The 23515-nt window shown below is 35.8% G+C and overlaps 1 protein-coding gene across 4 annotated transcripts in view; it reads right to left on the bottom strand.

Moving 5' to 3' along the window:
* Positions 1 to 23515, bottom strand: part of LOC148309933 (protein kinase C-binding protein NELL2-like) — a 92717-nt gene that overhangs the window by 7515 nt on the left and 61687 nt on the right. For 2 of the 4 annotated variants that reach the window (XM_088259268.1, XM_088259269.1), the window contains exons 2-12: positions 20329 to 20430; positions 10128 to 10278; positions 7803 to 8079; positions 7579 to 7734; positions 6052 to 6180; positions 4656 to 4749; positions 3180 to 3371; positions 2262 to 2381; positions 1552 to 1812; positions 1027 to 1272; positions 348 to 455 (exon numbers count right to left, since the gene is read on the bottom strand). In XM_088259268.1, coding sequence (XP_088115394.1) covers positions 348 to 455; positions 1027 to 1272; positions 1552 to 1812; positions 2262 to 2381; positions 3180 to 3371; positions 4656 to 4749; positions 6052 to 6180; positions 7579 to 7734; positions 7803 to 8079; positions 10128 to 10278; positions 20329 to 20430 — 1836 coding nt within the window. Of the gene's footprint in view, positions 1 to 347; positions 456 to 1026; positions 1273 to 1551; positions 1813 to 2261; positions 2382 to 3179; positions 3372 to 4655; positions 4750 to 6051; positions 6181 to 7578; positions 7735 to 7802; positions 8080 to 9145; positions 9207 to 10127; positions 10279 to 20328; positions 20431 to 23515 lie in introns of those variants that run through there. The other 2 variants (XM_088259270.1, XM_088259272.1) reach the window with 2 other exon arrangements.

The raw sequence follows: 23515 nt of genomic DNA, 5'->3' as shown, positions 1-23515 counted from the left end.
AAATGTGGCTATACAGGAGAATGCTGCGTATCTCATGGATTGATTGAGTGCCCAATGGTCCGTAAAATAATTTGTAAAGATAGAGAACTGCTAATCACTGTCAATAAATAAAAAGCCCAATACATTTCTACAGCTTTTAGTAAAGGGAAAGGTAGAGCACAGACGGGGCTTGGGGCATAAAAGAACATCATGGCTCAAAAACCTTCGACAGTGGTTTGGAATACCGGAGGCAGCAACCCTCATCAGCCTGGCCCAGGATCGTGTGGAGTTTAGGGAGATGGTCGCCAACCTCCGATTGGAGTGGCATGAGAAAAGAAGTTTAAAACAAATAATGAAATGTGACTCACTTAGTCTGCAGTTGGGGGTTGAGCATATACACTGAAAGGAGCCTTCAGTATTGACACATTGCGCCGATTGGTGACAAGTATGTAATCCTTCCGAACACTCGTTGATATCTGAAACAGAAATCAAAATATAATTCAGAATTTATGGGCGCAAACAAGTTGAAATATAATGGCCGAATATTAATTTTTACTTAATTCTGCGCTTTTATTGGGCATATCTTTGTATATATGGTATGCGATACGCACGCCCAGGACAATTTATGTAAAAGATACATATCTGGATAATTAGCAAAAATAATGAATAATTATGGATAGTTTTAGAGCTGATTGGGGGTTGAACGGGAAATACCAATGACATACCAGAAGACCACACTCTACAAAACAGGGGGTCTCTTTAGATCAATACCGGAGAATGTCCCGCTTCAAGTGGATACATATGGGCATAAATTGTTCATGATTTAACTATATTTATAATTGAGTGCAATACATAGTTTAATTGTATGTGAATCAAATGAGTGGTTAGTGTCTATTATGTGATTTGCGAATTCTGAAAAATAATTACTAGTCCGTGGCGACGTTCTCTGATTCTAATTTCTAGATTTCTCGCAGTTTTGCCAATATATTTTTTATCAAACTTCCCTCTGTCGGCAGTTTGGGGTATGGGCTAGTGTGGGTCTGGTACCTTGGCAGGAGGTGGGCTGCAGCGCCTCGGCGGCGGGCGCCAGCAGGGAGCGGTAGCCGGGCCGGCACTTGCAGTAGTACCAGCCGGGCATGTTGACGCAGATGGCCGTGTGCGGGCAGCGGTGGGCGCCCGCCGCACACTCGTCCAGGTCCCGCTCGCAGTGCGCGCCCGTGAAGCCCGCGCGGCACGAGCACACCTCGGGGGACACGCACGCACCCCCGTTCAGGCACCCTCCTGTGCAGATTGCTGAAATCAAATATCAGTAGTAAGTTAGTTCAGTTAGTCAGCTAGATCCGATTCCGACCCGATGCTGGCCGGCACACAGATGCCTCCACAACCCCGACCAGCACAGCAGACTGACATAGAACAGTGCAAATACATTTGCAGAAAATGCTCAGTCATCGCATTTCCCACTCAACCATTATTCGTCGACACCCTATTACGGATTCCTTTCACAAGTCACGATATTTTTTCCTTGACACAAATCTATTACAATTCTAACAAAGGGTGGACAAAAAAACTCACGTTGACAGTCATATCCGTCTCCCTTGTATCCCTGTACACAGTGGCAGGAGTAGGAGCCCGCCGTGTTGATGCAGTGCGCGCTGGGAGAGCAGCGGTGCTCCCCGGACGCGCACTCGTCCATCTCCACACAGTTGAACTTGTCGGAGCGAGCGTACCCCTCCTCGCACTGGCACAGGTACGAGCCCACAGTGTTGGTGCACTTTGTGTGGAAATGGCAGTGATGACCCCACAGGTCTCCGTTTGATAAACATTCGTCAACATCTGAAAAGGGAGTTCCCAAATTATATTAGATGTACTAAATTTATTTCGATTTAAGATTTAGCTGAAATTATTTATTAAAGAAAAAAAAACAGATCTAAGTAACTTTTATGTCGACCAAAATCGCATGTCATAAACATTTTGTGTAGTTGTAAGTGTGTGAACAGTGCTATGGTGGTGGCGGGTAGTATTGTTTGCATGCTGTTGTAGTGATTGTCCTGACGACGAGACGGGTACGTCTCGAAATCGGCAGATATAAAAATCTCAGTGAGTGGTTATATACTATTGTAATATAACTAACATTTTTGTAAAAATAATAAAAGATAAAATTCAAAATAATTTAAAAAAATCTTATTCAAACAAAGCAAAAATGATGAATTTGTTACAAATTAGTGCAAATTAATTGCAAATTAGTATAAAATGATTATTGGGAAAATGTAATTGATAATTACCTGTGCAAGTTTTTCCATCTCCTTGAAATCCCTGGTTACATTTACAAGAATATTGTGTCTCAAAATTTATGCAGGAAGCATTTTCGTGGCAATTATGTCCACGACTGCAATAGTCCACTCCTATAACAACAATTTTATTTATTTATTACTCACATTATTCTTTAAAGAAACATATTAGTTTTATTATTTATTAAATGAAAGTTTAGAGTGAAAATTCAATGTTTTTGTACCTATTTGCACAATACCATGAAGCTTAGTTTATCGTTTCGTCCAATAATTCTATATCTTAATAAAAATGGTAAAATATATTAATTGACAATACAGTAAAACCTCTCATAATGAGAAATATTCATTCAAGAATCTCACTTGTTACGTGAAACCATTTCTTTAGTTTATTCAAATAAAATTAGATACTTAAATAGATATAATAAAATTAGATACCTAAAGATAGATAAATCTTACATAGCGTAACAACCTGGAGTACGGATTCAATTTGCAAAAGACTATGTATAAAATAACTATGTTCATCACAAATTCATAAATAATAACTATTTTAAATTTAAGATGAAATATACAGGATTGAAAAATAATTAATCATACACAATAAAACCATCAAACTAATCTGAATTACTTTTTTTAACAAAAAATAAACAATAGACACAAAATCTTGGTGAGTGCTTATATATTAACATTACTAACATTTTTGAAAAAAAAAATAATAGTAATAATAAAATGAAATGACTAACCATAAAGTAAATGATTTAATTGTAACGAATATTAAAAATAAAATTTCAAACATTGTACTTTTCAATACCCCCCCCATTTGCACTTTTCCTACATTGAATTTTTTTACAGTCCCTAATATAACATATAATAGGGGTTTTGCTGTACATGATTAGACAGAATGATGAAATATACCTGGACAGAAGTTACAGCACTCTCCGGGAACGGAGAACTGTTCGGCGAGACTGCACGGCAGCGGGGGGCACTTCTGCTCCGGCTCCACCCTCACGCAGCCCATCACCCCGTCCCGACACTCGCACTCCACGCACTGCTTGGGGGACACCTGCACCCCGTGCTCGTATATCACTCCCTTCAAGGAACATTGCTCTGCAATACACAATACACAACACTTGTATTATTCGCTTCTTTATACGTTCTAGACACAATAAAAGTCATTTGAGGGAGAAGATATACATATGTTTAATACTAAACATCATTTTTTGATTAACTCATTTAAAAATAAAGAGAAATATTTGTGTTTATCTTATTTACAAAAATACTTCAATTTCATACTATTTCTGTGAGTCTAAGCGGCTTATTATTAGAAACAGGCAGGGTTTTTTTTCTCTCCATGTAACGCAGTGGAACAGCATTCCGGTTCCTTTTTTCATGTAAACATTTTTTATTAATTTTCAAAATCAATAAGACGAAACAATGTTTGCGCTTGCGTAATTACAATATAGATTTACATAATTCGTCAAAATGATAAAATATGCTACTGTAATGAATATTTAAATGATATATGATTTTTTTTTGCGTAAAAAGCTCGACATGAAGTGAGTTCCAGGACCTTTTTTGTTTTAAAAAAATGCCCTGGAAATAGGTATCAAATTGTGGTAGAGTGGGTTCGAACCAAGAAACTCTGACTCAAGAGTCCGTGATACTAACCACGGGACCACAACTCGATACTTGTTTATCTTTCACATCTATCAGCAAATTAATTTATACTGAATCGCATGAATTAAAAATTAAGACAAAATTTTAAGTGAGTCCAAATCCTTGTTTGCAAATCTGGGTTTCTCCACTTATTAGTTATTTTTGTATTGAGATCTCATCTTGAGATGTCAATGACTATATAAATTTTGCATAACTTATGTTATATAAGATAAAAATGTAGCTTCATGTTGCGAGTTGATTACAACAGCTAGGTAACTCTTGAATAAGCTTTATTCAGAAATTGAAATGAAAGATTGTGAACAGTTCGATAATTTTTTTTTTGTATGTATATATAAAAAAACTTACAGACTTTACGCCTGACTACAAATTAATGAGTTCATGCTGTAAAAATGTTTATTTAGAAATGAAAGCTCTAATGGAAACATGTTTGGAAACATAACACAATGCTATTTTTTGCATCACTCGCACAGAGCAATCACTAATGTCCATTAAGGGCCGCACCTTCAGTACTCATATGTGGGCTTTGCCATATTTGTTAAGAATTTAGTCCACCGCTATGTTACATTATTCATTTTCATGAATATGTTACTTTGAACTGCGGACTATATCGACAGAAGAGTTTTTTAATCGGAATTTATAACATTAATTTTTAAAATCTAAATAGGACAATGTGAAGGGTTTTAACAGTAGTAAAAAATGGCAAGTGCAACTCACTAAGGCAAGTAGGACAACAGTCTCCAGGGTGTAGAACGGGGTTCTTGCATCCCGAGGGAGCACATTCCACCGGTCTGCAGGATATTTCTCCTTTCTAGAAACAATAAGAATACAATCATCTCCTGTACACCATTGCAAAACTTTGACACAACGTTGTATTAGAATACACATTATTTTTATATACCGTAGAACGGGGGCTACTTGAACTTTGACGTGTTTCTTGAGTTCAGTACAAAAAAAAATTTAAATCTGTATTTGGTCTACAATAATGAACGTATCAACATGATTCGTTGTTTCCCTGACAGGTGACACTTATTGTCACAATACTTCGATCGATACTACAATCAAAATATTTTTTTGTTCGGGGCTCAAATAACATCAAAGTTCAAGTAGCCTCGTTCTACGGTACATGAGTCTTTTTTGTTTTTTTTTTTAACACAATGGCAGCGCCATCGGTTGAATGTAACACCAGAATGCGCAAACAGCGTGCTTTTTGTTGGATGCTGTAACTTAGCTTTTTCAGTGTTTATGATTGCATTGTTGTTTCATAAATTTTTAATATTTTCATTGCTTTATGAACATTGTGAAATTAAACATATTACATATCGCTCACTCCTTTCAAGAACGTCATATATCAAAAAACTTGATTTTTCATGAGATTGTTTTTAAAGTTTAAAAATATAATAGAATATATTAAAAATAAATATCAAGCCACTTTTTGAACTTTTTACGACGCAACAGATCTTTTTAGGTAACACTTGAAGGTTTTTTCTCTATTTGAAAAATATTTAGTATATTTAAAAAAATAATTAAAAAATACCTTTTCTTCAAAATGCAAAAACAACACTTTCTGCCCTGTAGCGGGTAAATATTAAGTTAAAAATATGCCTCTTTTGCTGGGATATAGTACATTTTCTCGGCATTCCGAAAACATGCACAATTGAAAATTTACGATTTTTGATTTATGACGTTCTTGAAAGGAGTGAGCGATATGTGCGTTTTTTATATTCATTCTTTTCCATTCAATTAGACTGAGCTACAGCAATGCGTGGCAGGGTACAGCTGGGATGTAATAAATGTTATTTAGATTTTGCTAAGAATGTGAAAGCAAAACTTGCATAGAGTGAACTGCAGTAAAGTCATATACGTATAATAAAATAGCAACTAAATACTTTTTTCCTTTTTTATTTTATTTCACTAGTGACCGGGTTTCGTCATTACCGGCATCACCAGTCTGTCGGCAATGATGAAACTTGGTCACTGGTCAAATCAAAGGACGGTGGAAAAAACTATGTGGTTGTTTTTTTTATTATATAAAATGCAGTTCTGTCATGAAATGCCAGTACAAAACTTAAATGTAATGAAATTTAAAATACGCTATTTGAAATATAGTTACCACACAAGAACACAAGTTGCAGTCCTTCTGCCACGTAGCACCATCCGCATGAATTGTATTATTTATTACACAAGATTTTTGGCAGTCACATCCTTCTCTCGCACTCAATCTATCTGCTTGAATTTTTACCTGCAGAAAAAGGGGCAGAGGGATTATTAACTGAAATATAGAAGGAAGGCATAAATGTGGTTATCCAAAAATATAGTTAGTGTCAACTTGTGACATTGAAAATCAAGAAATTATTACAGAACAAGGCTATCATTATTATTACTTTATTTTTATAAAAAGGTAATCTGAAGAAGGAATTAGATTTTTTTCACAAGGAAAAATAAGACAAATCACAGGTATTTTTTCATTTTTGAAGCGTCTACTCTTTTTCTAGACGTCATCTGCATTAAAGTGGCGTATAGTGCACCACATCGGACTGACACGGTGTTAATTAGTTTGTCATATATATGTATTATTATTATTTTATTTCACACTTCAAGGTGAAATATCTCTAAAAACCTCTAAGGTTTAAATATATACATTATATAACAAAAGAAAACAAAAACACAACATGAAATTAAAGAAAGGTATAACAATAAACTAGAAATAGAATTAAATAAGATTTGATGTTGAAGTCTGGATGTTCTGCGCTATATACAGTAATGAAGGACATTACTGATATAATAATAATAATAACCATATCCGCTCCCTAGGTGGAGCATATGGAGTCCACAAACTGTCTCCAGGCTTTTCTATCGGCTGCCAACTCCCTTGCATCCTCCCAAGTCAGATCCGCGTCCCGAAGTTCTGACGAGAACTGCCGACGAATCGTCAGCAGTGGTCGTCTTGGGCGGCGCGAACCTGATGCCTTGTAAAAGAGGCAAGCTCGATTAAGGCTCTCAGGGGGCATGCGGAGTACATGGCCAAGCCAACTGAATCGCCTTTTCTTGACGACAGTTGTGACCAAGATTTGCTGCGTCCTACGCCTTATCTCTTCATTCCTCACAAAGTCAAACCACCGCACGTCTAAGATTCTCCTCAAACACCTATTCTCGAAGCTTAGTACACGACTGCTCTGGGCCCTTGTAAGGTGCCATGTTTCACAGCTGTATAAGAGAACAGGAGCGATGCAGGCATTGTACAGGCGGCATTTGGTTTTCACCGAGTAGAAATCCGATCTCCAGACAGCCTTCATACTGTTAAATGCGGACCCAGCGAGTCCTAATCGCACTCCCAGTTCCTTTTGAAGGCTGCCATTTTCAGTCGCGTACACTCCCAAGTACTTGAAACTCTCGACCCTTTCGATGCGCTTGTTACTCAACATCAAGGGTTGTTGGGCACTGATATATGGGAAATGAAAAGCAGGTACTAAAGGAGAGATAAGGGAGAATAGCATCGATAGCTAGGGCACTTGTACTAGCTTGTGTAAACTGTACACTCTAAATATTTTGAATTTATCCAAAATAATTAAAGCTACACATCATATAAAATAAATATTTTTTTTTTATTAAAAGTAGTATTAAAGTATAGCATAGTTACAATTTGTTCGAGCTTTCTCATTCTTTCTTCCATGGCTAGTATTCTGTGCTCCATAACAATATACTGTCCGCACGTGGGGCACCCGGTTTGTATGTTTGGACACTGCTTTATGTAGCCATGAGGTCCGGTCACTATTTTGACATCCAGCAGTGTGCCCTGCAAGTACAGCATTATTAGATAGGTTTGATGATGTGGTCGGGAGTGTCGCTGGGGCGATCGGTTACCTTGAAGAAGGAGTGGCGGGCGTTCCTCTGGCCGAGCCACAGGGAGAGCTGCGGCTGGCTGAAGTTGCGGTCGGGCAGCGGGATGAGGCGCCGCGAGACGGAAGCGCAGTCCAGGAAGAGCTCGAGCGCGGTGCCCGACACGCTGAGCGCCACGCGGTGCCACTGGGCGTCGGCCAGCCGGAAGGGGAAGCACTCCATCTTGGGCGAGTCGCTGCCGGCCGCCACGTAGTGCAGCCGCACCTCGTCCTTGCGCCCGCTGGACTGCAGCTCCAGGTACCTGCGCCAGACCACATTACTCATCGAGCGCGAGGAACGCAAGCTCCGTTCCGAGGTACAGAGACATCTCAATATCCGTGCGTTACTAAACAAACATGCGTGCCGTGCGTACGTCAATTCTTACTCGACGAGGGAGCGATATGGTACGATGTCTAGATCTCAAAATCGCCACATTTACGTCATACATAGGGGGCTCATGTACCTCGGAACGCATTTCCATAATAATCTGTTTCTCCAAAAATACGTTACAAGCGGCAAATTCTAGGCGAGCTTTATATAATTGGATAATTCAGATTTGAACTAAAAATTCCGTAATATTTTTTTATGAAACTGGAAGATAAGGCGTAAGCGTCCGAAGAGTGTGACTAAGTATATTTTCACATATGGCTCAAAGCGTGATGTAAGGAGAAAGCGGATTCTCATGTTACTTGGAATGCAGTTAACGCGACTCGAGACAGTATGGTTTCCTCCTTTCTTCCGAGATTCTCTTTTGCGAAAAAATATTCACAATTCAGTCGACAGAATGCAACAGACAAAACAGTTTAATGATAAAGAGACAACATTTAAATACCTCATCGACGGTATCGATGCAAAGTGAAATGACATCGAACATCGAGTATGGATCGGTGCTAAAATATCACATGGGAACCACAGAACATTGAGGGTGTATAACAACGGGTTAAGGAAATAAAACATGACAACACGGATCATAACATGATGGAAACACGAGTCACGCATGCGAGTAAAATAAAAGCCGATAACAATTCGGGATACTTTTTAGAAGGAAAAACATCACCAAAGAATGGAAGCCGACATACGGCGGAAAACAATGAAATGCTTCGGGTAAGAGGGAAAATGTGATGAGGCGAGTGGAAGTAAAGTCGGGTAACGATGCATGAACATGCAATGAGTTTAGGAGGACCATTCCGAGGTACACACATTCCAAGATACATGATTCTCCCCTATATATAAATATGTCAGGAGTGGTACATCGGATCCACTACAGCATTCACTGTTTCAACACATAATGAGTGGATCTTGTGCACCTAACGACACGTATAGCTCACCGATATGCGATGTTGAGATTTAGAACTCACCAGCCGCTTGCCTCGCTCTATCCTTCCGCACCTGCAACCAACAAGCAACACTTACAGCATTCCCTCACTCCGTTACCGCCCCCTGCCCTATCTCTGACTGTCAGTCCTTTACAAGTTATACATCACAGATTGCCAACAGGGGCGGTACTGCACCCCTAGTGCTGAAGGAGAGTTCTTATAGGGAGCACTAGAGGCCTTAGGAAACGGAAAGGAGAGCTGGGAAGTGAGCAATATATTTTTACTCCTCCCCCTTATCTGTTAGAGCACATTATAGCAGTTTAGTTTCCCCCGTCGATGAGAAATTTGGGCAGGGGGTACTAGACCAAATAAGGTCAGGAATCTGTCTTCTAGATATTGCAAAACTTAGAGCTAAACATTTCAAAGTCAGTATTAAAAAAGTTTCATAAGAATTACAAAAAAAGAATAATCATAGAATGAAAAATGACTCTTATCACTCTTAGAAATCTAACCTGGGATCTCCAGCACGGTACCAAACACGCTAACCACTACACTACAGAGATACACATGGGGTGTTTTTTCCCTGATCCGCACATAATGCATAGGCCACTGCATCAAATTCATGAAACATAATGTTGATCATTCATTATAGGAGGGCAAGGTGCTCAGTCCTACACTTAGGTACCAGTCCAGGGTATTATTAAATCAATATTAGAGTGAAAAAAACACATAAATTCATTTTGACCCCTCTGGAAATCGAACTCGGAACAGCCAGAAGTTGAGTTGTCATAATTTTCTCCTTTTGTAAAGTAAGCCCAGATGGAGTTAGCTAATGAATCAAGCCGAAGATGTAATACCTTCAAAATAAGACTTTTTGGGTCTTTGTAAAGCTTAAAACTAGTTTTATAATGAAACTAATAAATAAACTAATTTACAATGTTTTGATTTCATCACTACCTTTACAGGGAAAGTGGGTAGTGAAATGCTTGTTTACCTGTTATATCCGTGTGAAAAAGACATGATAGTTCCGGAATTGTCCAAATCCTGTTTTAAGGTCGCCATCATAGTGAATTCCGGAGATTCCTTCAATAGTTCTGTTATTTTCTGAAACGCTTGCGGAGGTAACTCTAGTTCGCGATTATCACCTGAAATTACCAAATTAACAAATCAGTCCACAGTAATCTTGGACAACTATATGAATGTAAAGCTTAGTAAACTACTTTCTACCAGTTTTATAATGCACTTCTTTATCAGATTTGGATTGCATGACTGATTACCTTGTCTGCCAAACAGTGGACAATGTGATCAGTGGATCAGTGGCTTAATGGATATGGACTGGAATATGTTTGATGACATAAGTGAATGAGCTCAGGTTGAAGGACATTATTGCTGTATGGGAAAGAAAACGGAGGAGGAATAATAAATACTTTAGAAGAAGAACAGAAGAATAGCAGAAATAGCAAGGGCACTTGGTTTTTTTTTATTTGTTTTCTAAGAAAGTTTTGATGCCTGTTATTTACATCGCAACCATTACACCACCCTTTGTGGTGTAATGGTTAGCGTGTTTAGATACCGTGCTGGAGGTCCCGGGTTCAATTCCCAGGGGGGTGTAAATAAATATCAGCAATTTTACACTCTTAATATTTATTTAATATTACCCTGGACTGGTCCCCGAAGCTCAGGAGTGATCACCTTGTCTTCATGTAAGTAACAATCAAGATAACACTGCGTCAATACGATGCAGTGCCCTATGCATCATTAGAAGAAGTTATTTACAAGGATTTATAGCATATTCAGTTTATATATCTTAAATATGATAGTGAATGTGCATAGTAAATAATAAATGAATAAGGGCACTTGGGGTTGCATATTCATATTCAAACTAGCTTCTGTAATTTGGACACTACCAATTTGTATGAGTCACATAATTACGACAACTAGATAACTTAAATAAGTTTATTTGGGAAATTCATATGTAAAATTCTTAGCAGATTGATAATTTTTATAATACAGAAAAAAGAACATCATAAAAATTCTTGATGATGTAAAATTTGACACATATAATAATAATAATAAAACCCTTATCCGCACCCCAATGGTGCATAGGGCACTGCGTCATATAAACGCAGTGTTATCTTGATCGTTTACACATGAAGGAAAGGTGATCAGCCCTCCGCTAATGACACATATACAGACCAGAAAATAAAGTTGTATTATTGTGGCTAACTCAAAAACATGGAATTTGAACCCACAATTATAGTAATTCTTATTTTTATAACCCTTATCTGCATCCAATGGTGCATAGGATACTGCATCATATATAAAAGCAGTGTCATCTTGATTGTTAACACATGAAGGCAAGGTGATCACTCCTGCGCTTCAGGGACCAGTCCAGAGTAGTATTAAATAAATATTAGAGTGAAAAATCACATATTTATTTGACCCCCCCTGGGAATCGAACCTGGTACCTCCAGTAAGGTAGCTGAGCTTGCTGACCATTACGCTACGGAGGTGGACAAAATTATAGTAATTATCCCAGAATATTATCAGTAAACCCCCCTATAAAGCTGAGATAGGTACCGCATTATCGGATGGGACTTTATATGGGGTTAATGATTGAAATTGTATTTTTACATTTTAACCAGCGGAAAAGACTGTCATTTAAAATTAAAATACAATTTAACCCCATATAAAGTTCCCTCCAATAACGCGGTACCTATCTCAACGTTATAGGAGGGTTTACTGTATATTGTTATAAAAATTTTATAAGCTACATATTGCTCACTCTTTTCAACAACGTCACATTTCAAAAATCATCAGTTTTCAGGCATATTTTTAACTTAATATTTATCCGCTACAGGGCAGAAAGTTTTGTTTTTGCATTTTGAAGAAAAGGTATTGTTGAATTATTTTTTTAAATATACTTAATTATTTTCAAATGGAGAAAAAAACCTTCAGGTTTTACCTAAAAGGATCTGTTGCACGGTAAAAAGTTTAATAAGTAGCTTGATATTTATTGTAAATACATTTTATTATATTCTTAAACTTTAAAAACGATCTCCTGAAAAATCAAGTTTTTTTGATATATGATGTTAAAAGGAGTGAGCGATATTTCATCCTAGAATCCGAAGTTTTCAAAAAAACTTTCTAGGGAGAGAAAAACGAGAAACGTCTTTTTCTGACACATTCAACAAATCTGCGTCGCAATTGAATTGGACTGAGCGAGGAAGTTGAATTAGGGGAAGGGTCGTGATTCGGGAACAAAGCGATAGACAAGCGTGGACCATTTAACAGGGCTAATAACGCGTTGGCGAAATTTATCGCCGTGTAATTTTCACGGTGACGACTAACTACCCCGGAGGAATTCAATACATATAGCGGCCAGCGGTAAATGCGGGGGGAAGAAATGTCACCAATACATCACGACTTGTAAAGTTCTAAGGCGTCTTTGTCGCCACGCCAGCGGTTTCGTAATTCGAGTCATTTTGACATTTGACATACAAGTGTGCAAATCGAAATCAATCGAACGGATCGTTCGGAAACTACTTGGGCACTTAAAAGGAACGTTCGAATTTCATTAAAAGTCCAAAATAATGTTTGAACTTTAAAATATAATCGTAGTCATACAGGAGAATGTGACCAAGTGCATTTTTTACAAAAACGTGATCATTGACTATTTTATATCTTTTTCTTTTATTATTATGATTATCTCTGTTAGTTGGTCACTTTCTTCGGTACGACTACGATATTCTTTATAAAAAATAACTAATAACTACTGTACCTACTAATTATATTTAACCAGTAAAAAGAGTGTTTTTGACTAGAATTTTCACTCATGAATTTACATGAAATTATAGTAACTTTAAACATAAAGAGTAAATCCACTCAAGGGTAGGCATAGGCTATGAAACTTAAATAGTTGAAGCCTGAATAGGGTCATGATAAGCGGTGTTGCATAAGCCATAGTTAGATTTCAGAGTCACTTGGACGTTAGGTAATTCAAAAACCGCCTTTTTTGAGCACGATGAAAGATTCACGTGTTCAATTAAATGAAAGATGGTTGGTGTAGTTTGGTAAAAAATACAATAAAGGTTGTGAAGAGATTACATTCGATAGGGTACGATTATTTTCTCAACTAAGGTACTATTACTAATTAGTTACTGCTCAGTCATTATCGGTTAGAGCAACAGACGCGACATCCAAAGACCTCGGTCATATGTTTTTATGAGTATTTTTTTCATTTAAAAAGCTAACAAATGTTGAAACAAAATGTCGATTAAATTATTTTTTGTTCTTATACGAGATGCTACTTACTACCTAAAAATTAAATATGAAGGGAGAAAAAGGCCACTGGTTTTAGACGTATTATATTTATTTATGAAAACAAAAGTATAAAAAAAAAATTTTTTTTGTACTACAGTACTGATTACGATTTTCAAAAATTATATCAGTAAATTTAACAGTTTAAAAACAAAAAATGCATTTATTATATGTACTGATACCTCACACTTAATAAATGCATTTTTGTGATTATCTGTACGTTAATTCATTACGCGAACTTCTCAAGTAGTTCATATATTATCAATTAATGTTAAAAATAACGTAAATTTATGATAATAAAAATAGAAATCAATTCCTATTATTATTTTTATCGTCACATAAATTGTTGTGTGATAAATCCTCGTTGATCCTAACATGCCAGATTTATTATTTATTCAATAAAAAATAAGCCATTCAACTTTACAATATGTCTGTATTTTCAGCACTGATTCAACCCTTCACAATACACCACGTGGCAGACCATCAAATTGGCACGTGTGACCGCAAAGTGTCGTAGTTCGTATGTACTTGGAATTATATCAATATTTATTTTTATTTTACAAAGGAAGTTTCCGTGCCAATCATTAATGTATGCACATAGATTAAAAACATACGTATCACTTTTAAATACGAAGTTTTCTCATTGAGATAAATATAAATGAGAAAACTTAAAATAAATATTTCATTATAAAATAAAGTATTTCAAATATACTTGAACTCTTCTTCTTTTTACCTTCACCCAATGGTGCATAGGGCACTGCATCGATGCAGAGTTATCTTAATCGTTAATCGTATAAAGGCAAGATGATTAGCCCTGTGTTTCTTGTACCAGTCCAGGGTATTATCACGCTTCGTAATCGAACCTGAGACCTTCAGCACGGTAGCAAACGCTCTAACCACTACACTATAAAAACGGACACGGGGTGTTTGTTTTCCCCCACTCTCATCCGCACCCAGTGGTACATAGGACACTACATCGAATTCATACAATGATATGTTGATCGTTAAGTATAATAAGGCAAGGTTGATCAGTCCTGCGCTTCTTCTACCAGTCCAGGGTGATATTAAATAAATATGACAGTGAAAATCATTTTGATCCCCCTGGGAATCTAACCCGAGACCTCCAGCATGGAAGCCACATACACTTACCACTACACTACGGAGGTGGACTATCTTTAATCCATTGGGTGCGGATAAGGGTTAGAAGAATATAGAATATATTTGAAATAACGATAAATTATTATTTATTGATTTATTTTTTTACTGTACTCTTTGTGGATGCTACTAATATAAAGAGTTTTTTCCAATGTAACGCGGTGGATATATACTTTTAAATTTTCAATATCAATTGGACGAAACAATGTTTGCGTTTACGCAATTACAATATTTATTTATATGATCCGTCAAAATGATAAAATATGGTATTGTAGTGAATAATTAAATAGTATTTGAATTTGATTTTTTTTTGTAAAAAGCTTGACATGAAGTGACTTTCAGGATCTTTTTTGTTTAAAAAAGGCCTGCTGATATATAAAGCACAGGTTAAATTGTATAATACTACAGGTTAAATTGGAAATGAAAGACATCCCGAATTCAAAAAGTTTAGCAGTTAAAACAGTAAAAGCAAATGCTTTTACTGTTTTAATTCATACCGTAAAATTACGGTATGAATTTCAAATCAAATTTAAACTTGATAAACTTCTCCGATAAACCACTTTGCAAATTGATCGTTTATCACGGTCCTACCCGAAGTTTGTCGCTAAAGAACCGTCGGGTGTCGCGGGGCAATATTGTGCCGGGGTATTAATTGATATTTATTCAGGCGAGGGATTAAATTGCCCGTGCAATAATCACCACAAAGGGCTGTCACACCGCCCGTGGGGAAATGTTTACTATATCAAATGTTATTCAAAAGGGAGTTGCGCGCATTTTCAAGCGGGCTGAATTACTCACTTTATTGCTCTTCGCAATTGGGGTTGGTTTCAAATCCGCCAAAGAAAGAAAAGCACGCCACTTTTTTCTTGATGTGAAACAATAATTTGTTTAAAAAATCTGTAGAGTTTAATGTATTGTAATATTATTATTATATTTAAATCCCAACAAAGACGAAGAAGAATAAAGAAGTCTGAAAGTAAAGGGATCACTTTATCCACGTGTAATATTCATCATTCTATCTATGATTGACAACCGCACTATACTTAAACTTTTGACACTTAAACCAGCTTATGACAGCCCTGTAAACCAGCCTATGACAGCCCTGTAAGCCCTGACAGGGCGGTCATAGGCTGGTTTAAGTGATAAAATTTGAGTAGTGTGGTTGTCATCATGGGTATAATGATGAATATTACACGTGTATAAAGTGAGCACTTTGACCAGCCTATGACAGGTCTTAAGCCCCGTAAATACTTAGTCTTGTTTTATTCTTGTTATTCCTGTTTTATTCTGTATTCATATTAATTTGTAGAAACATAAATAAAATAAATGGTAAAGTAAAAAATATGGAAAACATCAATGAGATGATTTGTCAATTATGAATGATACATTTAATTGTTTTTTGTGATCCAAATTAAAACAGATTTCTTAGGGTACATAAAATATCAAAGCAGACAATTGTTTATTAATGATTCAATGCTAATTTATTTAAATAAGTGGCCATTAAGATTTTAAAAGAGGCGTTATTCCAAAAAGTCATTTTTAAAGAGGATTGAGCTTTTAATTAAACATAAAACTCGTTACCATAATAATGGAATGTCATAATCACAGAGTAATAATGGAATATGAGAAACGGAAGTTTAAGGGTGGAATTAAATAAAAGTGAGGGGTAGGTCTATCCATATCAATGAAAATAATTTTCACATTTACATATTATAAATTCCCTGTTTGATAAGTTGATTATTTCTCTATTCTTATTTTTCCACAGTTTTCCGTCTTATAATGTCCCTTCGCAATATGCAGCCACACGAGTTGGGGTGTCATCAAGACCCTTGACAAGCTAGAAGAGATCTTCCTTCCTCTTCTTTGTTTAATCACTTATATATCCTGAATAGGGGACGAACGACCCTACGCGAAATAAAGAAATATCGTGGTATTTGTTAGATTTTGGTGAACGTCTTACGAGTATCTTGGCGATACGAGTTTTTTAAAAAATAAATTTTATTTTACGGGGTTTACTTTGAAATATGCCATGGAAACTTATTCATTTAATCATGTGGTCGTATGAGCATTCGGAAAATTCGCTGCACTTTGTGTGAGGCATTATCATTTAAAATTATTACGTCTTACATATTTTTCTTACACATGAAGATTTTTTAATGTGAATTTTAAAAAAAAAGCATCGAAAAAGTCAAATGTTCCTAAAATGAATACATACTTTCGAAATTTATGTAATATGTTTTCTATCATGGGTAGAATGGCAAATGTCACAAATGCTTAAAATAATCAGTTAAACCAGTCGATGAAGATCAAAAGCTGTGTAAATACATAGATTTCCATATTTCTAACTTAGCAACTTATTCATCTATCGAATTTCAGTTTTTTTAAAAACATTTCTTAATCAGTATTTCACTTTTTATTAACAAACTCTTACGCGTAAAAAAATCTACGTTTATTTATCGATAATACTAAACAAAGTGGAAACAACTATTGAGTGTTGTTTTATCCTTATTCATCTATGTTGAGATAAGAATAAAGTCTTAATAATAGCCCTTTTGTGGCATAAAATCCAGTATTTGTGTGCAATGATTTGAGCACTAAAAATATAGTTAAAAAGTGTTTTAAAATTTATGTGACATAAAAAATGAATAAGAAAAATATGTAAATGTAATTTTTTGTATTAACGTTGTATAAAATTTTCACAATATTTTAATTCAATGGCCATAATAAGCTTAAACACATGTAACGGTGATTTATACCACGCTGCATATTAACAAAAGTCTTATCTACAAAGGCGTGTGTATAAAAATACTATTATTTTTAATGCGCCAACGTTCGTGATTTTCTGCACGTGTCAAACACAATCATCGTTGAAAAGTAGCATCTACTCGAAAATGAATGTGTCAGTACCAACTTGTCCCAACCTCCCCTTTCGGAGGTGTTGTATTTCGGCGGGGGCGGGAAAATACAAAATAATAATGTTATTACAATAGAAAATCGCATTATCTGCTAGAATTGTTTCTAATCATTATTATTCCAGCAGAAGTGATACCAACTGCGATGGTTTAACTTAATACGGAGGAGTAGAAACTCGCTATTCGTCCGTACCTCTATTCATACAACGTTGGCTTTTTACTAAGTAAAATGCGGTTATATTATCTTTATTTTTTATGTAGCCGCGTAGAGTTTATTACAAAGCATTATAAAAATGTTAGTAAAAACATATCCTACATTACTTACAATAATGATTATTTAAATTTATTTCTTCAGATATAAGATTATGAACCTGACATACTTTTGGTTGCTTTCTCAATAGTCTGAGATTTTAATTAAATATAACATATTCGTTGCGTTTGTTTTGGGTGAAGTCAGGTTAGTCCTGAGCGCTGGTAAATTAGTTGAGAATATGATGATTTTAAATGGATAAAATAAAGAGTTCTCGCATTCGTGGAAGCCTGAGTGTAACTGATATCGATAGTAAGGTAGAGGAAAGGCAATTGAGATGGCATAGGCACAAAGGACGTAGAGAACCTGAACATATTGTAAACTAGGCGATCGCCATGGATTTTCCTCGGAAGACATCTAGAGGAAGACCAAGAAATTCATGGATGCTACAGAAAGATAACATGATTCGGAGGTATGGCTTAGGTGACGTTGTATATGATAGAAGGACCTACAACCTGAGGATGAGGAAAACTGACCCTAACAGTCTACAATGACGATAAGTTGGGATGGGGCAAGGAAGAGGAGATGATGATTTTAAATGGAAGGGAGTAGGATACATGGGGTGAATATCCAGGTAAACCATTTTTTAAAGAATCCCCTTATGAGGTTTAGCTTTTGACACGATCACCGAACATCGTCAATAATTATTGATTATAATCAATGTACAGTATTATCTATCTGACTTTGTATTATATCTCGTCAAATATTGTAGACTACATAATTATTTACAAAAAAAGTAGTCAGAAATAGAGTGCGAACTCTAGATAAAGCTAAAATACAAGATAGCTATCTCTCATTGTCTAGGGGTGGAGTCGGCACGCCCAGCGCTCCCTACAGGGGTGTATTTGAGGGGAATTAAAATAATATTAGAGGCGAAGGAGAAAACAATCCCGGGTCAGCGTCCCCCACTAAACTGCACTGGCGATGACGTCTCCCGTCTCCCGTCTCCGCGGAGCCCGGGGGATTGATTGCACTCATGCAGGAATACTCTGTTTCGGAAACCGATATGCACATATTAACATTATACAATCTGCAGACAGGGCGATGACATGGCTGATAACTGCGAATCAATTGGTTATTCGAAAGGATATCGAATGCCAATGTAAAAGGAATAAAATGGTATATCGAGTTACACCAATCGACAATGTTGAAGTCGACTTAGTAAATGTAAAGACCAATAAACGTTTGAATATTTTTATACTGATCTCAACATACATGGGCAAGAATATGAAATTTAAAGGGCTATTTGGCCTAAAAGAAGACTATTTAAAAGATAAGGCGAGATATTTTGGTCACAACTGTCGCCAAGAAAAGGCGATTCAGTTGGCTTGGCCATGTACTCCGCATGCCTCCTGAGAGCCTTAATCAAGCTTGCCTCTTTTACAAGGCATCAGGTTCGCGCCGCCCAGGACGACCACTGCTGACAATTCATCGTCAGTTCTCGTCAGAACTTCGGGTCGCGGATCTGACTTGGGAGGATGCAAGGGAGCTGGCAGCCGACAGAAAAGCCTGGAGACAGTTTGTGGACTCCATATGCTCCACCTAGGGAGCGGATATGGTTTAATAATAATAATATTTGGCCTTTTTTAGCCTGGTGGATAAGGGATTTATTTACATTCGTGTTACACTTATATATAAAGAAGAGTTCTTTAAGGTAGTATGGACGTGTAGAGCAAATAGATAACGAGAGAATGAATATGAAAATCATTGAGACGAATGTAAGCGGGACAACAGAACGAGGACGGCCGAAAAAGACTTGGCACGATCAGTTCAATCATAACCTTAAATCTGGTAGTGTCAAAAGTCAATTTCATTAATTAGTGATTCAATTAGTAATACTAATATAATCACTTTTTATCGTTGTGTATACGTTGCTCTGTTTTGCTCCACTCCTTTCTTTCTCCTTCTCTCTACGTTATTTCTTCTTCTCTCTCGTGTAACAAAATGAGGCTAATAAACATGACACGTACTTGAAATGTCACTCAACGATTATCGCATCTCCGTTTAAAATCATCATCACTTCAAAAATATGCATAGAAGGTTAAAACACATGACCATAACCATAGCACAATATATCGTCCACTCCTTTCAAGAACGTCATAAATGAAAAAACTTCATTTCTCAGGGGAACATTTTAAAAATATACTACAAAGTATTGAAAATAAATATCAAGCCACTTATTGAACTTTTTACTGTGCAACAGATCTTTTTAGGTAAAACCCGAAGGTTTTTTATTAATTTGAAAAATATTTAGTAAATTTAAAAAAATAATTAAACAATACCTTTTCATCAAAATGCAAAAACAACACTTTCTGCCCTGTAGCGGGTAAATATTAAGTTTGAAATATGCCGCTTTTGCTGGGATATAGTACAATTTTTGGGCATTCCGAAAACATGCCCTGCTGAAAATTTACGATTTTTGATTTATGACGTTCTTGAAAGGAGTGAGCGATATGTGCAGTAAAATGTGTGAAATGTATGAGGATGGTGATGCTTACCAGTAAATTGAAAGGCCGGCCGCTGCTCCACCGTGACGGGCACCACCCCCTGTCGGCTGGAGTTGTGCAGGGACAGAGCCCCTAACAGGTCCACCTCTGCGGCTGGAAAACGAGACAATCACATCAATATGGACTACTTCGTAGGACTTGTAAACAAAATTACACCGGGGTTCAGATATGTTTAATAATCCGTGGCAGTGAGGATAGCCTGGAACGTCTGGTTGTGATTGGTAGCCTGGAAGGGAAGAGAGGGAGAGGAAGATGGAATATTATGTTATTCAACATATTTACGGTAAGACTAAAGCACTTTCCTCAATTAATTTATGTTACATCACTTATTTCGACGTGCCCTACGTAGAGTGCTCTAACTACATTTTGGTCAATTTTGAGATATTTGGTGTACGTTATCAACTGACCGTTATCTACAAATATAAACAAACAAACAAAATATATAAAATAAATTACGCCAAGTTTTCAGGCGTATAAGACGCTATCTACTTCGAATTTTCGAAATAAACTGAACTCCTAAAACACTAACCACTTAATTTTGACAAAGTATAAAGTTTTAAAACGATTGAGTGCATTATTTTATCGTGTTTTGGAATGTATAATACTAGTTTAGAATTTCAGATAAACCGTTAATTAATAAAAAAGAATACGTTGAAAAAATCTTCTAGGCTCTCTCCTGTAAAGTAACAGATTTGCAGATAGAGTACTTTACGTAGGGGGCGTCGATTTATTCGATTTGGTAATTCATTGAGATGGTATGGACACATAGGACGCAGAGAACCTGAACATATTGTGAATCTGGCAATCGCCATTGATCTTCCTCGAAAGACATCTAGAGGAAGACCAAAAAAGTTATGGATGCTACAGAAATATAAAATGATTCGAAGGCATGGCCTAGGTGACGTTGTATATAATAGAACTTCCTACAACCTGAATACGAGCAGAGCCGACCCCAACAGTCTACAAAGACGATAAGTTGGGATAGAGCCAGGAAGAAGAAGAAGATTTGAAAAGCATAATTCGCTCACTCCTTTCAAGAACGTCATAAATCAAAAAACTTGATTTTTCAGGAGAACGTTTTTAAAGTTTAAATATAAAATACAATGTATTAAAAATAAATATAAAGCCACTTATTAAACTTTTTACTGTGCATCAGATCTTTTTAGGTAAAACCTGAAGGTTTATTCTCCCTTTGAAAAATATTAAAATTATTTTTTAAAAATAATTAAACAATACCTTTTGTTCAAAATGCAAAAACAACACTTTCTGCCCTGTAGTGGGTAAATATTGAGTTAAAAATATGCCTCTTTTGCTGGGATATAGTACATTTTCTGGGTATTCCAAAAACATGCACAACTGAAAATTGACGATTTTTGATTTATGACGTTCTCAAAAGGAGTGAGCGAATTGTCTTCTTAAAAAAAAATCATTTTTATTTAAAAAAATTATATTACCAGGAATATTTATTTTATATTTAAATTTAAGTATTTCCTCTAATGTAAGTAAATCTATTGGATGAAACCTATGTAATCGTTCATATTCATTATATAGTATAATATACAGTTAATAACATAGTCTAAGTATAAGTTTATACAAATAAAAATTCACCCATAAAATTCATTCAAGTATGAGAAATTAAACTTGTAAATGATTTTTTTTGTTGTAATTTAAATGATTAAGAATGTTGAAAGGTTGGTGCAATAAGACGATCCATTAGTGCAATATTGACGTGTTTATTCCGACTTTCGTAGATTGATGAACGCCTAACGATTGTCGTATGACGCAGCTTTTTTCGCCCGTTTCTTGCATCTGTTTGCTGGAAGCTCTGAAAGTTCCGTTACACGAACTGCCCAAGGAAATTAGTAAACCGATGAATAACGATTGCGTGGCTTAGGAGCTCTACCCGGCGGACATAACTCACCGCACAATCATCCCCTTCCCCTTTACATATGGTGTATTATTATTATTATTGAATGGCGGGTAGTACGATACTCATGGGGTGACGGAATATTCTAATTGGAATATATCATTCTACTTTAAGTTATCAAATTTTCTAAGTTATTCGATATCTTACCACTTGGAACTATGTACTTCAAGGTTTCACCCTTTGGCTATTGTAATTCTGGATTTAACGATGTATACATTAAAATACTTAAGCGCGTAATTGAATCACTTTAAAATTTGAAATTGTAACGAAAACTCTTAATTAATTAATTCTTAATCTTACTTAATAAAAAATCAGTAAATTCTCTAGCAAAATACTATCTAATTTTAAAATCCGAAAGTAAACGCCGTTAAACTTAAAATTGAGATTTCTAATGATAATTGACAAATGTTAGCGAGCCACAAGAAATATTTTCCAATTTTATAATTAGTCAATAATTCTTCAATCAATAATTTGTCTACAATTATAATTTTTTCTTATATAACACTTACTTGTTTTAAGAATCGAAATACATACGTATTTGTTCGACTTAGAGCGGGGACTACCAAAGTTAGTCAGGCAACGTGATAAAATATTGTATAAAATAAATCAATTAAATATTTTATCAGTACCTATCTGCAATATTTAAATTAATATATCTGGTGTATTTGTCTTTCTTTTAATTGATTCAAGATGTACGTCACATGATGCATGACAAGACCATTATATTTTTAGAGTTTGTGTTAACTCTCAAAATGTAAGGATGCAACTTAAAATCGTAAAAAAAACATTAATTACTGTTGTATGAATAGAGTGATCTTTTTTTTATTTATTCACCCTTTTTTATTTACAAATACATGGTGAAAAATAAAATTTTATTCACTCAAAACATGCAATATTGTCGTCCACACAAGAGATGAAAAATTACAGATTTACAAAAATAGTCATCAGCTGACTATATAATGATACTGCGTAGATGCATTTGAAAGAATTTCGTTAGGTAAAAAAAAACAGTCCAATACAAGCCTTTCGCATTTCAACATGGAACATGTGTGGCCGTATATAAAGATCAATTGAAACAAGTTTTGGTAAGTATGACTCATATTAGAGTTTCTAGACCAGTAGTTCCCAAAGTGGTCCATGCGGCCCCCAAGGAGTCCCGGGGATATTTCAGAGTCCTTGAAAAATTAAAATTGATTTAGGGGGCTTTGAACAACGTCAGTAAGTCCATTGAAGGTTTAATATTAAAAAAAA

This window comes from Brachycentrus maculatus, unplaced genomic scaffold (assembly GCF_059751285.1).
Source record: "Brachycentrus maculatus isolate JH-2025_06_01 unplaced genomic scaffold, ASM5975128v1 h1tg000115l, whole genome shotgun sequence".
Taxonomy (NCBI): Eukaryota; Metazoa; Arthropoda; class Insecta; order Trichoptera; family Brachycentridae; genus Brachycentrus; species Brachycentrus maculatus.
Note: the sequence above shows the minus strand (reverse complement) of the source record. Positions and strands in the feature narration are given on the sequence as shown.